This window comes from Hevea brasiliensis, chromosome 14, assembly GCF_030052815.1.
Source record: "Hevea brasiliensis isolate MT/VB/25A 57/8 chromosome 14, ASM3005281v1, whole genome shotgun sequence".
NCBI lineage: Eukaryota > Viridiplantae > Streptophyta > Magnoliopsida > Malpighiales > Euphorbiaceae > Hevea > Hevea brasiliensis.
Genome location: NC_079506.1, coordinates 20117759 through 20133758, shown reverse-complemented (window position 1 = coordinate 20133758; position 16000 = coordinate 20117759). Strand labels below are relative to the sequence as shown.

Genomic DNA, 16000 nt, shown 5'->3' with positions numbered 1-16000 from the left:
GATTTTAAATATTGGGAGAAATTCTCATTTAAAATTAAAGAGCTTAATTAAATGAACTTTTGGAAAAATAAATAATTTTTTTTTTGTGTATGTACAAACATATATACGTACGGAAAAAATAATATTTTGTAAAATTTATATTTTATATTTGAAAATTAAAAGATAAAAGATATTATTACTTAAATAAATTTGGTATTATGGTAATGATAAGTTAAATTTAATTGATTATTGGAAATTAATATGTTTTAGTCAAACAAGTACACTCTTAAAATTAAAAAAATAAATAAATAAAGCCTTAAACTAGTAAGTTAAGAGTATATTTTACTTTTAATTAAAGTTGATTTATTATTTTTATGTTAAATATTAACTTTCGAAAGCTATTGACATTGATAATTTAATAATTATGTGAGCATTTTTTCAATTCTAAAAAAAACGCATAGATAAAATAGTTAGAGTTTTATTATAATTAGTATATTATATATATAAGAGATTGTCATCATCATCCATCAATTTATGATATTTTTATTGGAGATAATACTTAACGCTACCAGAAACCAAAAAAAAAAATCACAAACGTCGAAATCATTTATCCATGGCCGTAATGCTCACCACCACCAAATGTGACCTCCACGATTTGGACAGCTACAGCGCCCCCCACCATCCAATCAAATTCCTTCAAATTTTATATCATTTATCCCGTTGATATTTTCTCATCTTCCAGATCCATTCCAGTTTTGCTACGTTGTAACTCACTCACACGCATGTTGACACGTTCTGCATGAACTCACCGTCCATTTCAAATATATATATATATATTTTATACTGTGTATTTCTTGTCATTTTGAATATATATTACTGTGTATTTCAAACCTGATATAAAACTATTTTAAAGGGGAAAAGAAATTAAATATATATATATATATATATATATATATATAAATAAAAGGAGAAAAAATAAAAAATAAGAAAAAATTTTAAGAAATTATTTTCTTATAAGGTATTAAATTTCTTTTTATGTAAAATTGAATTTACTCAATTTACGCGTGTCAAAAATATGTATGGCCTTTCCTCACATGTGAACTGAATTATAGGTATGTTAGAAAAGCGTATGATCTCATTGTGAAATAAATATGCATTGGTCTCAGAATAATTGACGGAAGAGAAAGAACCTAATCTCAAAACTGAATATTAACTTCAGACAGATCATTTGATGTTGATGCAGTGAAGAATCCCTTGCTTCCACTCTTCTTCTATCTTTAATTTGCCTTTCCTGTGTCCTGCGTCCCCGTCCCCTTCTTTCTATTTCTTTATTATGGAATTAATATTTGTGCTTTGCCCTTCAATAATAGAGATTACCAAATTATTTGTTTGTCTGATTACAATTCTTTTATACAGAGAATGTTTGAGGTTGTGATTAAACTTACTTTTTGAAAAATGTTTTTTATAAAAATATTTTTTATTGTTTAGTTGTAGTAAACTAATTATAAATATGAATGCCATATATGTATAAGTATTTTAATATTTTAATAAAATTGTGAAAGTCTAGAAAGTGACTTTCCTTTTTATTTTTCTTAAAAATGATTTAATTTTTATTTTGATCATAAAATATTTTCCATTTACTCATTTTATGAGTTTCCTAAACACAAATACTAAAAAATGAGTAAAATATTTGTTTAAAAAATTATTTTTCACAAAAACAAATGGATGCTTGATTAAGTAAAACACAAAATATGAAATTGCTTGGTATCCTAATCCTCTTACAAGCATAATTGCAACTCATGGCCAGAGATTTCTTCACAACAAAGGATCCTATTTCCTCGTTTATTTTTTAAATTGCCTTAAAGCAACAATACATTTTTCAAACCGATCAATTTTGATTTTTGATTATTTTTTAATTTAGCCTTGATTTTCAAGTTATTTGATCTAATTTTGACTTTGATTTGAACCTAATAACCATTAATCAATGAAATTAAATAATTTATATATATGTATAATTAAATATAATTCATAAATTCCCCATAAAAATAAATCAATTTAAAAATCGATTCAGTTCGATTTGAATTTATAAAATTAATATTCAATTTGGTTTGATTTTACTGATTTTTCTCTTCAAAATCGAATCAAACCGAAATTTTTATAATATAAAATCGACCAGAAACCGATTAAAATTTAAAATCAAACCAATTGAACCGAATTGATTCGGTTCGATTTAATTTTTCAGTTTGAACTGAAATCTGCTCACCTGTGATGCCCCTTACCCGTCTATTGTATAGCTGAGCAAGAAGTGCCACATTTGATGCCGGAGCACCCTATCTTGTCTTGTCATGTCTATTGTAAATTTTAATGTCATTTAAATCAGGTAATTTATGTGTAGAATTTTTTTTTTATACCTTATTTCTATGGAGACCCAGACAGAGTCTTTCTTGTTTTATTAGCATCCGGCGGGTTTTCACTAATCACCTGTTAACATGTCCATATTCATTTCACACATTTCCATATCATATTCTCTTTTATCATATCATTCACAACTATTTATGAGATCTCAAAATGAAGTATCATCTATTGCATTCATATGAAAATTTATAGATAATAAATTACAAATTTTCATTTCAATCTCAAGTTTAATTACAAGTCCAAAATGAAATACATCATGACTAGACATAATGAACCAAAATACTAGTCGATACATGAGCCCCACCAAAATACAAAAGACTGATGAGGTGACTCTGGTCGGTGGCAAATCTGATCGGAACTCTATTCGAACACTACTGTGGCGGCTGCTGATCTTCAGTATCTACGCGATGGAAAACCAACGCGCTAAGCATAAGGCTTAGTGGTGCATAATTTATAATAATAATAACTAAACAATTGAATTAATATCTGCAAATCATAATTTCTAGGTCTTTTACATTTTTATTGCCCTTTGCAAATAATTAACATTATCGGGATCTTTTATGATTACTTATTATATTTTAAGTCTTAATTAATTTTTATTAGTGCCCAAAAAACCTATAACAGATTATAAAAGCTGGATGTACGGGTGTATACTGGTTAGACAGCCATATATCTATGTCTATCAGGCACGAGGCCAGCTATCAAGCACAAGACCCGCTGTCAAGCTTGTAAAGCCAGAAATAAAGTAGGCACAATGGCCAGTAAGTAGGCATATAGCCTATAGAATAATCATACCAGACATAAATTGTCAGTTCATGATTTTCTCTGTAGGCAGTACTGTTATCTGTAGTCCCTAATTGATATACCAATTTATCCAAACTAAATAAAAAAATCTATGTATACTATGGGCAATTAAACATTTTTAATTATTTTAGAACTATTCACTGTTAATATTTTCTGGTGCTGTTCAGTGGTACCATTAATTTCATATAATAGGATATTAGTCTCAATTTACATATTCATATCATTTTTAATATTTAATTAGTCTTATGAGTATTTTAATCACCATGTATAGCATTTTTCACATGAACCTTTCTTTAGGTTCATTTTGATGTGTTATTTTTATTTAGGAATTTGACTAGGTTAGGGTGTCTATTTGGTCACACTTCCTTCATAACAAATACTCCTCTATGTTTAAACTTGAATTTCAGTTTTTGAATCACTGAATTTGGGGTTATAGAACTCAAGTTATGGTCAAAATACCATAACTGCTCCCTTTGCCTCTAAGCTATCCAGAATTTACAATTCCTGGTCAATAAACTTTGACCAGTCATTTGATCATTTTATGGTCATTTTTAAACTTAGGTTCCTTCACAAAATATGTTCCTCTATGTCTTAGGGACTCCCAGGTACAATTTCATAATTTTTCAAGCTTAGTATAGTGAGTTATGGTCAATGTATTGACCTGGACTATTAATCTTATAAAGGCAATAGTCAAATTTCAGGACAGTATGTTTGATCCTCTTTTTAGGGTCTTTACACTTAGAATTTGGCAAAGGTGTCTAAATCAATATTGTAACCCTAAGTAGCATGTTTCCATATCATATTGGCACATCTCAAATGGAATTTCTTAGTGGGGAGTTATGGCCAAATGAACACATGGGTATCAAATGGCATTCTGGGTTCAACTTAACATTTTCCAGATTTTAATTCCTAACTTTGGCTAATATTTTCCCTAGGATGCAATTGTGTCTAGAGCTTGGTCAAAACATAACAATTGTTGTGCTATGTCTTATAAAACTTTTGACACTAGTTTCACTCAATTTGCAGCTTTGGAGACCAAGTTATGGCATTTTTGCCAAAACTGGTGAAGCATACTAAAGGAGCAGTATTTTGGACAATTTCTGGGTTGGCAGTTTTAGTGACCCAAGTTTTGCTAATAATTTGACTTAGTTAAAGGCAAAACTGGGTCAAGTAGTCTTCATGAAAAGTATAGCCCTATGTCTAAGCTTTCCATTGATGTAAATTTTAGGTCATTTGGACTAGTATAGAGAGAGTTATAACCAAATGAACACGTTCATTTGGTCATTTTCTGGGTTTTAGTGTTTGGTCATCCGGGTTTGGGCAAAGAATTGGTCATGATTTTGACAAAATTTGGGCAGGGTTCCTTCTTGAAAAATGAAGGTTTGGATGTCCCAAAACACCTCTAATTGGACTCAAACCAATTGGGGCAACCCGAAGGGAGATATGGCAATAAAAAGCTACTGGATTCAACAATAACACAACCTGCAGAAAATTCACACTCCCAATTTCAATCTCCTCCTTCCAAACTCCAAATAAGCATATATGGCACTTCTATAAGTATCAATCTCAACTCAATTAGGTCAAATTCATGCATTTACACAAGGTTCTCAATCACTTACACAAACCCCAGTTTCCAAAGTTTCAAATTTACACAAACCCTACACAATCAACTCCCAACATTCCAACTCATCATCATTCTCATGAACCATTTTTTTTCACTACTTAAAAGTAACAAACTTCAAGTTCCATGGCTGCCCAAAAATCAAGGGTTCTTTCTTTCAAATTTTCTTTTCATTTTCATGATATTTATACTTGGCTAAATATGCTTTTCATGTTTAATAAAGAGAAGAAGAGGGATTAGTGCACTAACCTTACTTGAGCTTCCCTAACTTCAATTTTCTTGCTTTCAATGGGTGTCTATAGCTTCCTTAGGGTGTGGGGAGTATTTTTTATGAAGGGTGCTATGAGTTTTGGTGTGTGAAAGCTTGAATATCAATGGAGGAAATGGGGGACAAGGGTGCTAGCCATGTAGAGGAAGAGAGAGAGAAAGAGTGGAGAAGAAGATAGAGTTGGTGGCTTTTGTCTTCTAATGGGTATATATATATATATATATATATATTCTATTGTGTACTTTAAATTTTAAAATTTCCATAAGCTTTTTCTTTTCTTTTCTTTTCCTTTCGTTTCTTTTCTTTTCCAAATTCAAATTTATAAATTTAATTTATGTTAATTATTTTATTTTCTAATTTTAATTTGACATTTAGGTCAAAATTCACCTTTGGGGGTGAAATGATCAAAATGCCCTTCATGGTGCTCATCGGGTTATTTTTATTACTTTATATCAATTAATAAATTCTCTAAATTTTTCCTATATTTTTTTAATATTATTTCATTAATTTATGCCTCTTCAATATAATTTAAGTGTAGTTCCAGACATCCTGAATGTCCGAACATACATTAGTCGTCGGAACAATAAAATGTACGGACTACCTACAGTGAGGGTGTTACAATTCTTTCCCTCTAAATAAAATTTTGTCCTCGAAATTTACACAATGTAAATAATTGAGGGACCGCTATCTCCTTATCTTTTTGCCTTTTTGTGTTATAATACTTTACTTTTTCTTTAGTCTGTCTTATTAATCCTAGTTCTACAATCTTATCCTTATCTCGATTTACCATTGGAAATACGTAGCTCTACACAATAGTCTACAGCACAAACATCAAGAGCATTGCATAGTTACTATGGTATATCCCAATAGACAAACTCTTTTTTTTTTTTTATCCTCAACCAATTCTGTACTCATCTTCTTTCATCTCATATACAGCCTCCTTCTCATTTCCATCTATTATCTTTGATACGATCCTTTTTGGTTGATAATATACCATAACCTTATAGTTCAAAGGGTTGGTGACAAGCATGTCATCTTCTAACTCATCTCTCGGTATCCTCTTTTAATAGGAGGTACAATGTATATATAGGGGTGAATATAATTAGGGTCTATCAATACATACTTAAAGATATTATAATTAAGAAATGTACCTTTGATAACGTCTATAGCGTACACACGGGGTGGTACTCTAGCCCGGGCCGTTCTTTAGTCTCAGAAGCCCTCTGTGATGTACCAGCTGTCTCAGGCCTCACAGGTCTTCTACCCCTCTGTGCTACCGGGGTAGTCCTCTCTGTCTATGGTAGTGCAGTGGGAGCACTCCCCTGTGGACAACTTCATATGAAATGATCCGTAGACCCACATTTGAAACATTCACCAGTCAACAGTCGACACTCCCCTCGGTGTATTCTGCCACAGTGGGTACATTCTGGCACTGAAATTGATTCTTTTGTTACTGTACCCGAGGAACTAGTTATAGATACTTTAGACTGGCTCCTCTGGCCTTGTGTCTGGCTCTGTGAACCCTTATGCTTCTTACTACTAGTAGCTGGTGCACTTAATTGGCCCTGTCCAGGACCTCTCTTACGCTGTCTGTCCCTCCTGGACTGCTCCTTATTTCTGACTCTCTCCACATTCAGAGCTGACGCTACTAATATGGAGAAATCTGTGAAGTGGTGAGATGTAACTATCAGTCGGATGTTGTCATTCAGTCCATCCTCAAACCTTCTGCACTTATCAACCTCTGTAGGCATTAGCTCTAATGCATATCCACTAAGTCTCACGAATTCTCACTCATTTTCGGAGACTGTAAGTTTTTCATAGTAAATTCTTAAAGGAAAAATAGAATTATTCGTGAAAATAATTCAGTCAAACTAATAATAGATAAAAAAAAAACTTGTTAAAAATATAATAACATTAATTTCCATCAATATTTTACAATTTATTCCAATTATACACCATTCTTTAATTGTAAAACAGTTCAAATATTAAAATCAATTATATTCAATCACACAATGCAGCCTTGAGCACCCAGTAACACAATAAGGCCAAACAACTTCCTATAACACAAATGGTAGTCCCAAGACCTGATGAGGAATGTGGCATTACTGCATACACACCTGCCATGAATGCCACCGCCATTAAAGTCATAGCAAGAACAGTGAAAAGAAATGCCCAAAGGAATAGAAAATAGAACTTTCTATTGGTTGGTTGCACTGCCAAAATGAAGTGGATAAGCACAACAAAAATGGAGAGGGCCAAGGCAATGGTATCGGTTACAAGGAACGTTTTGAAGGCTGATTTTCTAGTTAAAACTGCTGTTCCTTCGTCAAGGCCATCTTCATCACTGTAACCACCAGGTAAGGTGAAACCTGCGGCAAAAGTTACTGTTGCAATGAGAGTGGCCACTATCTGATGGGATTCACTCACTTTCTGGTGGGAAGACATTAACTCATTGTCGATTATTGGTGTCTTATCAACCGTTGCCTGACCGATTGAATGCCGACCTCGTTTATATCCAGCCTTCTTTAGGTGTTTTACTGTAGATCCCTGTAACATGAAAGTTCATTCACTATTTTTTTCCCAAAACAAATCAATGCCTATACCAATCAAAGTGAATAATTTTTCATTTTGGCTCGTTGCTCCAGCTGTATATGAGGTTTCAAAGTTCAATGTAAAAATAGGACTATCATTACCTACAATTTGCGAGATTAAGTTGATTTACCAGAAATAGCGCATAGCTTTTATCCTTTGTTGCCATCACCATGTCCAGAGCTATTAAATTTGCTTTGTTGACAGTCATTTTATCAACGACGCGGTGTCGTATAAGAGAACTAGCATCTAAACCATGAGTAGCAAGTAGATGGACCGGAGTGTTCCCATCTTCATCTTCCTGATTAATTAGGTTAGCGAGGAAAGGTTTTTCAGTAATAGTTTTCACTCCTTCAAAACTCCCGCTTTCCACAGCAAAATGGAGAACATTTCGGCCTCTATTGTCAACCAGGTCGCAACAATCTGGGCAGTCTGACATAATTTTTTTCACCACCTTAAAATTGTTGGTTCGTTAAGAAGCGCTACATGAAGAGGTGTCTTTCCATCTTTGTCGCTAATTTAGGCAGCAGATTTATCATACTCTAGTAACATATCCACAATTGAAAGATGATTGGCATAGGAAGCATAATGAAGCGGAGTCCATCCTTCTTTGTCTTGTTCTTTGGCCAAATTGCTCTTTTGTTTCAGTAGTTTTCCTGTCAGATCTGCAATAAAATTGACATAGATATCAAGATCAAGGGCAAAACACACAAAATAAATATTATTAGCCAAGAGAAATTTGTCCATCGGTATTACTTGAATGGCTTGTTAATGTCTCGGAACAAAGGATGTGCAGAATTTTGAATCTAGTTGAACAATTATATCAAATCAATCAGAACTTTATAGAGCCAAATTTGTTATAAGTAAATTGGATATAAAAAGCCAAACATTTAAGATGGCATAATTATGATTAAAATTTAAAATTTATTTCAAAAAATTTAAATTTTGCTCACAAAACTTTATAAAATTAGAATTCAAGGATTATATTATAATTTACCCATAAGTTTCTAAATTCAACCTCTTAAGTATGTATAATTGCACCCAATATCAATTGTTTGGACTTTATTATTTAAGATTAAAACGTTTGACCATAATAATGAAAAAGTATAAATGTTTGGATTTATTATCCAGTTAGCTCATAAAATAAATTAATGAGCTTGGTTCATGTACAAGTTGTTGGCTTAAATCATCATATATATATATACATATATATATATATATAACAAATTGAATTATAATAAAAATTTAAATTAAATTGAATAAACCACAGTTTTTAACATACCAAATCTAATTAAATTAGAACAAAAATAAAATCAAATTAAATCAAATTTGTTTGATTCAATTCGTCTCAATTTATCAACTTGTGCTCCATCTTGGATTTTTTTCGATTTATTTTAGATCTAATTTCAGTTATATTTCTTATTTTTAACTTTAATTTAAGACCTAATAATAATTAGTTAGAAAAAAAAAAAAAAAAAGAAAACCATTCAGTTCATTTTGGTTCTAACTATTTTTTCTCTAAAAATCAAACCAATTTCTTTAGGGAAAAAAAAAGACTTTTGGGTATTTCTCTAGGACCTAGGTGACAGCGGAAATGACGTGTACCTGCATCTGGACTTATCACAGCTTCGTGCAAAGCTGTTCTACCATTGGGACCGATGTATGCGGGAGAGGGACATATCTCCAATATCTTAGAAGCAATTTCTTTGTACTCTCTCACCGCTGCAAGGTAAAGCGGGCTTTCTCCGGCTGCATTAGCTATGTCCGCAAATTCTGGATTTGCTCTTAACAATGTTTCCACCACTTGAGGATGGTTATTTCTAACAGCCTCATGTAAGGCTGTGTTTTCATATGGGATTGTCCTCTTCAGCATCTTATCACTTGTTGACGCCTCTACACCTCTCTCAATGTCTTCTTGAGCATTCTTGATGTTATCAATAAGACATTCCACTATATTTTTACGCCCAAACCTTGCTGCAATGTGCAGTGGAGTTTCACCTCTGATATTGGGCTCAACTAGCAGCGATGGACACTTGCTGATAACTAGTTTCACAAATTCAATGGATTCTTCCGTTTCATTTTGTATTGATGCGATGTAAACATGTAGGATTGTACTTTTGTTTGGGGTACGCAAAAGATCTAGAGGCTCTGTGTAATCTTCGAATTTGTTGATTTGGCCTTCAGCTGCAGCATTGTACCATTTAGCATCCATGAAAGTGACGATGTGTTTTTGTTTGGGCCGATCATTGATCTCAGATGCTAATTGGGTTTCGGACAATGCTTGGGAATCCGCCATATATGTAGCAAGGTAGCAAAGTTGAGCAATGGAAAATAGTGAGCGGGAAAATGCTTTTGCAGTGAGATTTTCCTTTTCACTCGCTTGGAACACACATGCCAGACACTTCCATTTATAAGGAGACTGGAGAGTGGAGACATATTTAGGTTGTGTTCGGTTGGTTGAGTTAATTTAATGCATTTTCCTCATCAGGGAGTTTAAATTTATAATTTTTTATTTATATAAATGTATTGTGTGTATATATCGCCCCACTAATAAAATTTACTGAATTCAAATTGATCATCCATCTAATTAAGTTTATTTATTTAATTAAACAATTATCAATCAATGTATGTTAACTAAATTTCATTAAATTTATTCATTAAAAATATTAATTAGCCTCATGGACTTTATGCCAAAGCTCTGTCTGGTGGGGTTGTGATGTTGATGCCAGATCCAGTTCGGTTCCAACCATTATCAGATTAATGTTAATCCAATTAAATTTAATATTGGAATTATTCAATAGTTTGACAGTTCAAATCAAACTTAGCCCTTAATTTAAGGCTAATAATAAGAATAATAATAATTTATTTAAGACAAATTTTCTTGATGATTAATAATAATTTTTTTTTTTTTTTAATTTTGTTATGAATTAGATGGAATGTTATGGGATTTGTTTAGCTATCTGTGGAAGGATCGATAATGATAAATTAGATTTGGGCAACATGAAAAAGAAGAAAGTTAAAGGGATGTGTGAGAGATGAGTAAAGTTTATAATTAATTAACCAGCCAATCTATGAGGTTTGGAAGAGAGCATTACATTTTCTAAGGGAAAGAAGCAAAGTATTTTTCTTTTCCTTTTAATACAAAATAAAAGAAAGAAGCAACAAATAGAACAAATAAAAGAGCAAAGAAAATATGCAAAGATGGCTCTTTTCCCTTTGCCTCTTAGTGGAGCAACTTCCAAGGGGGAAATGTCGAGCATGATTCACTTAGACATCTATGAAAATTTAAGATGTGTAAAATACACTCTTTATTTTTTGGTGGGGTTGGATACTTGGTTGATTCTGGGGTGGAGGGTAAGTATTAATACTGAGGGAGCTTTATTCCAAAATAAACACAAGCGAATCTATATCCAGTACCCCTTATTTGGAATGTAAATTTTTATAAGAGTTCAATTTAATTGATATCTTTTTTATTAATTCTTATATTTGGAATGAAAGAATTCAATTCTTTTTAATTTAAAAAATATTTTATTTTAAAAGAAATAGAAATTAAGTATGATTTTATGAGAATTCAATTGAATTCTTTTCTTACAAATGATTTATTCCAAATGAAACTTTAAAGAAGACAGCTTGGAGACTTTACTCCTTTGTACACCTACGCCAAATAACCTCAAACTAATTCTTGGAGATTTTGGAAACTTTAAAGAAGACAGCTTGGAGACTTTACTCCTTTGTACACCTACGCCAAATAACCTCAAACTAATTCTTGGAGATTTTGGAATGGCCCATTGCTTCATTAATCTTATATATATATATATATATATATATATATTCTATTTAACCAATATTAATTATTAGCTATTGTCGGCCATTTGATCTGTTGTCCTGTTCTTTGGATCCACATGAGCACTTTGCTCGAGACTCTGTTAAAGGTGTATAATGCCTGAGCCTGTTTCTATCTTGTTCTCTGTCCCAATTGTAATGCCTTCTTTCTGAGCCATATGACTTTTTCTTGCTTTCTGTTGTTTAGTCTAGCCTTCCTTTCTTCTTTCGAGGGCTTGACGCTCATCATCAAGCCTGATATACTTCTATATCCTTTCTATCAATTATTGGTAACCGACCATCAGATTTTTGACAAGGGAATCCACGAATCTGGCATTCCTTAATTGCTTTTTAAGTGCTTCGCATGTTGTCTCGTGATTGAGACCTTCAACCTGTATAGCTTCAGTATTACACGGAGAAATGAATTTCTTAAAGACTCACCTTCCTGGACTTTTCTCATATCCAAGGAAAGTTTCTTTGGCGGAATGCAAGTGAAGAATTTTTCCTTGAAAGAGCTTGCTAGCTGCTCAAAATTTTCAATCGAGGCAATTGATACCATTTTTACGCTAAGCCTGTCAAAGTTATCAGAAAAACCTTGTACAAAATATAATTGTTAATATTTTGTAATTTCATGGTAGTTGTTTGCTGGTTTTACAACCTCGCAAGTGCACGGATCGCTAACAAGTAATAAAGTAGTGAGTAGAGTATCATCCTACGAGAAATTTAATTAGTAAGTATCAAATTACGCAGCAATTATGACTGTTTAGGCTATCGAATATAATGGGAGAGTGAATCTAATTTATTTTAAGCACTAAAGACTAGAAGAATAATGAACTTAAAATGAAACAATCTATTAAAACAATTCCAGAATTAATATTTCACACTTTAACCTTATTATGGATTCAGTTTTGTCTATTTATTGGATTGAGGATCGTTACTTTGATGGAAATTAATCCTAAGATATCGTAGGTCCTCTCGCAAGACATGTGTTTCAATTAGAGCTAAACCCTACTTTCGTTGGTAATTAGTCCTAATAAAAACCCTTTAAGATCTATGATCAATCATGAAATTCTACGAAGATCATCAGCCTATCTCTAGGTCAGATTTCCTAAGTTTAATACTCTGATTTTCCAATACCAATCTTCACGTTTCAGTTTTTCAATTAGTATCTTATATAATGTCTAAGTGGGTACCGACACATAGAATGCATTAAGAACAGAGAATAATAAATCAAAGAATAAAACTCAAATCCAATAAATGAAACTCAATATTTATCTATAATAATGATTACAAGCGTTACTCTCCTAATTCCAGAATAAAGAAACTACTCACTCATGGTGAGTTTAGCAGACATAGTAAAAGTAAAATAAAAGAACATAAAAACAGCCTAAAGAAATAGAACAAAAAAATCGAAAAGAATTTGCAGCTTTGAACTTGTGGGACTTCAGTTGAGGACTCCTCCTTGATGCTAATGCACTATTCTTCAAGACAGCTTGGAGAGAATGAAGATATATGTGAATGAAGATGTGTATGTGAAAATGCTAATGTTGAATCCTTTTCTATGTTTTCTGCTGCTTCTATTTATATTGAATGTCCTATAGTTAGGTTTTAGAGTCCCTAGGGCGTAAGGAGTCTGTTCTGAGTGTAAAAACTAGAGCTGTCATCTATTCAGGAAATTAGCTATCAGCTGACACGAGGCCCGTGTGTCACTACACGGCCTAGGCCCGTGTAACTTACTAGAGTTTGAAGGTTGCATCTTGTGTCAGAGCAGAAGGTTACATGGATCTCGACTATTTACACGGGTCCAATTACACAGCCTGTGTTCTATTTTTCTTCCAGGAACTCCACTATATTTTTACTTCCAAACCTTGCTGCAATGTGCAGTGGAGTTTCACCTCTGATATTGAGCTCAACTAGCAGCGACGGACACTTGGTGATAACTAGTTTCACAAATTCAATGGATTCTTCAGTTTCATTTTGTATTGATGTGATTTAAACATGTAGGATTTTACTTCTGTTTGGGATACGCAAAAGATCTAGCGGCTCAGTGTAATCTTTGAATTTGTTGATTTGGCCTTCAGCTGCAGCATTGTACCATTTAGCATCCATGAAAGTGATGATGTGTTTTTGTTTGGGCTGATCATTGATCTCAGATGCTAATTGGGTTTCGGGCAATACTTGGGAATCCGCCATATATGTAGCAAGGTAGCAAAGTTGAGCAATGGAAAATAGTGAGCGGGAAAAAGCTTTTGCCGTGAGATTTTTCTTTTCGCTCGCTCGTAGCACACGCATGCCAGACACTTCTATTTATAAGGAGACTAGAGAGTGGAGACATATTTAGGTTGTGTTTGGTTGGTTGAGTTAATTTAATGCATTTTCCTCATCAGGGAGTTTAAATTTATAATTTTTTATTTATATAAATGTATTGTGTGTATACATCGTCCCACTAATAAAATTTTCTGAATTCAAATTGATCATCCATCTAATTAAGTTTATTTATTTGATTAAACAATTATCAATCAATGCATGTTAACTAAATATCATTAAATTTATTCATTAAAAATATTAATTAGACTCATGGACTTTATACCAAAGCTCTATTGTCTCCAGGTGGTCTGGTGGGGTTGTGATGTTGATGCCAGATACAGTTCGGTTCCAACCATTGTCAGATTAATGTTAATCCAATTTTAATACTGGAATTATTCAATAGTTTGACAGTTCAAATCAGATTTAACCCTCAATTTAAGGCTAATAATAATAATAATAAGATAAAAAAAAAAGTCGTTGTGCAGAATACTCGCCACATTAAGAATACTCACTTCATTAATCTTGTTATTTTTTTTCTTTAACCACTATATCAATTATAAGCCATTGAGGCACAGAAATGTCTTCTATTATTGATCTCAATTTCTCATACCAAGATTGATTAGTAGTATATTTTACTATCTTTCACATGACCAATGAGGAGTTTAATCAATTGTAGCCCCAGGACCGATTGTTTGCTCCACATCTACATGCCATAGGTAATATAACATTGGAAAATATTTGTTAAACATTTCCCCATAGTTTGAAGAAGCACATCTCTTAGTTAAAAAAAAAAAAAAAAGCTTAAGTTTAGGAGGATTTGGTATGTACATACGAGTTTAATAATGAGTAATTATTACTCTTATAATTTTTAACCTTTTATTAATGTTATTTGAATATTTAAAGAGATTAGGTTAATTTTTCACATCATCAGTTTTTATACCTTCTTAAGAGATTAAATGTTAATCTTAAGAGATTAAGTTAATAATTACCCTCTTTAAATGTTAAAACTTACAAGGATAATATTTAATCCTTAGGGAGTGTTTGGTATGAGATTGATAAAGAATAATTGTTACCCTTATAATTTTTAACCCTTATTAATATTATTTGGATACTTAAAAAAAATAGGTTAACTTTTCACCTTATTAATATTTATGCCTTCTTAGAAGGTTAAATGTTAACCTTAAGGGTTAAAACTTATAAGAGTAACATTTAACTATTGATTTTTTAACCTTATACAAAATACATTTTTAATTTTTTAACCTTTTACTAAATACATTTTAATTAAGAAGATGAATATTTTGGAAAGGAATATATAATTGTGAATTAAATTGAGTTTGCAATGCCAATGTTAGTTTGGGTTGCTTTCGAAGCAATTTGCTCTTTCGTTACTTTAGCATAGGAAATTATTGTAAATTATGTTTTCTTAAAAAAATATAAAGTAATGACACTACAAATAAAGAGGATATAACTTTGTGTTTGGTTGAAAAATATAAAATGTCAAATTTAAATTTAATAAAATTATATTTTTTTAATTAATTAATAATAAATTTATATTGGACTCATAGATATGAAAAACATCTTATTTAAGTGTAGATTTAAAATGTTTTGTAAAATTGTATTATTTAAAATATATTTTAAAAGAACTCAAAATAAGTAAAATAATGTTATTTGAAATCAACAATTTATCAATATTTTATATTAAAATTAAATTTAAATTCCTTATTTCAAACTTTGGTATTTAAACACCACATAAAAATATTATAACTTACGAAATATTTGATTTTATAGGAAACTAAGTCTAAATAAGAAAAATTTTTCATTCCATTGATTCAACAATAGCGTCATTCTCAAATAACATAGTCCACTTTCGTTTGAGCTTAATTACTCCCGTGAGGTAAATTTTTTTTTTAACTTTTTTTTTAAATAATTTATATATGAAAAAATATTTTTTATAAAAATTATTTTGTGAAAAATGTTTTTTCATAAAAATATTTTTATTATTTGATTGTAGTAAACTAATTATAAGTGTGAATGTCGTATATGTATAAGTATTTTAATATTTTAATAAAATTGTGAAAGTCTAGAAAATGACTTCCTTTTTAATTTTTCTTAAAAATGGTTTAATTTTTCTTTTTATCAGAAAATATTTTCCATTTACTCATTTGATGAGTTTCCCGAACACAAATACTAAAAAA

At 31.5% G+C, this 16000-nt stretch overlaps 1 protein-coding gene across 2 annotated transcripts; it reads right to left on the bottom strand.

Moving 5' to 3' along the window:
• Window positions 1–6981: 6981 nt before the first annotated feature.
• Window positions 6982–9570, bottom strand: LOC110645281 (protein ACCELERATED CELL DEATH 6). Of its 2 annotated transcripts, XR_009143384.1 has the most exons (3): window positions 9282–9570; window positions 7810–8341; window positions 6982–7634 (listed from the first exon to the last, which is right to left on the bottom strand). XR_009143384.1 is itself a non-coding variant. In XM_058135006.1 (2 exons), exons 1-2 carry the CDS (start codon window positions 8113–8115, stop codon window positions 7089–7091), a joined length of 852 nt encoding a protein of 283 aa, XP_057990989.1. In that variant the 5' UTR covers window positions 8116–8151; the 3' UTR covers window positions 6982–7088. The 2 variants fall into 2 exon arrangements, 1 of the variants encoding a protein (XP_057990989.1); XM_058135006.1 differs by lacking the exon at window positions 9282–9570 and having other exon boundaries at window positions 7810–8151.
• Between the last annotated feature and the right edge of the window lie 6430 nt (window positions 9571–16000).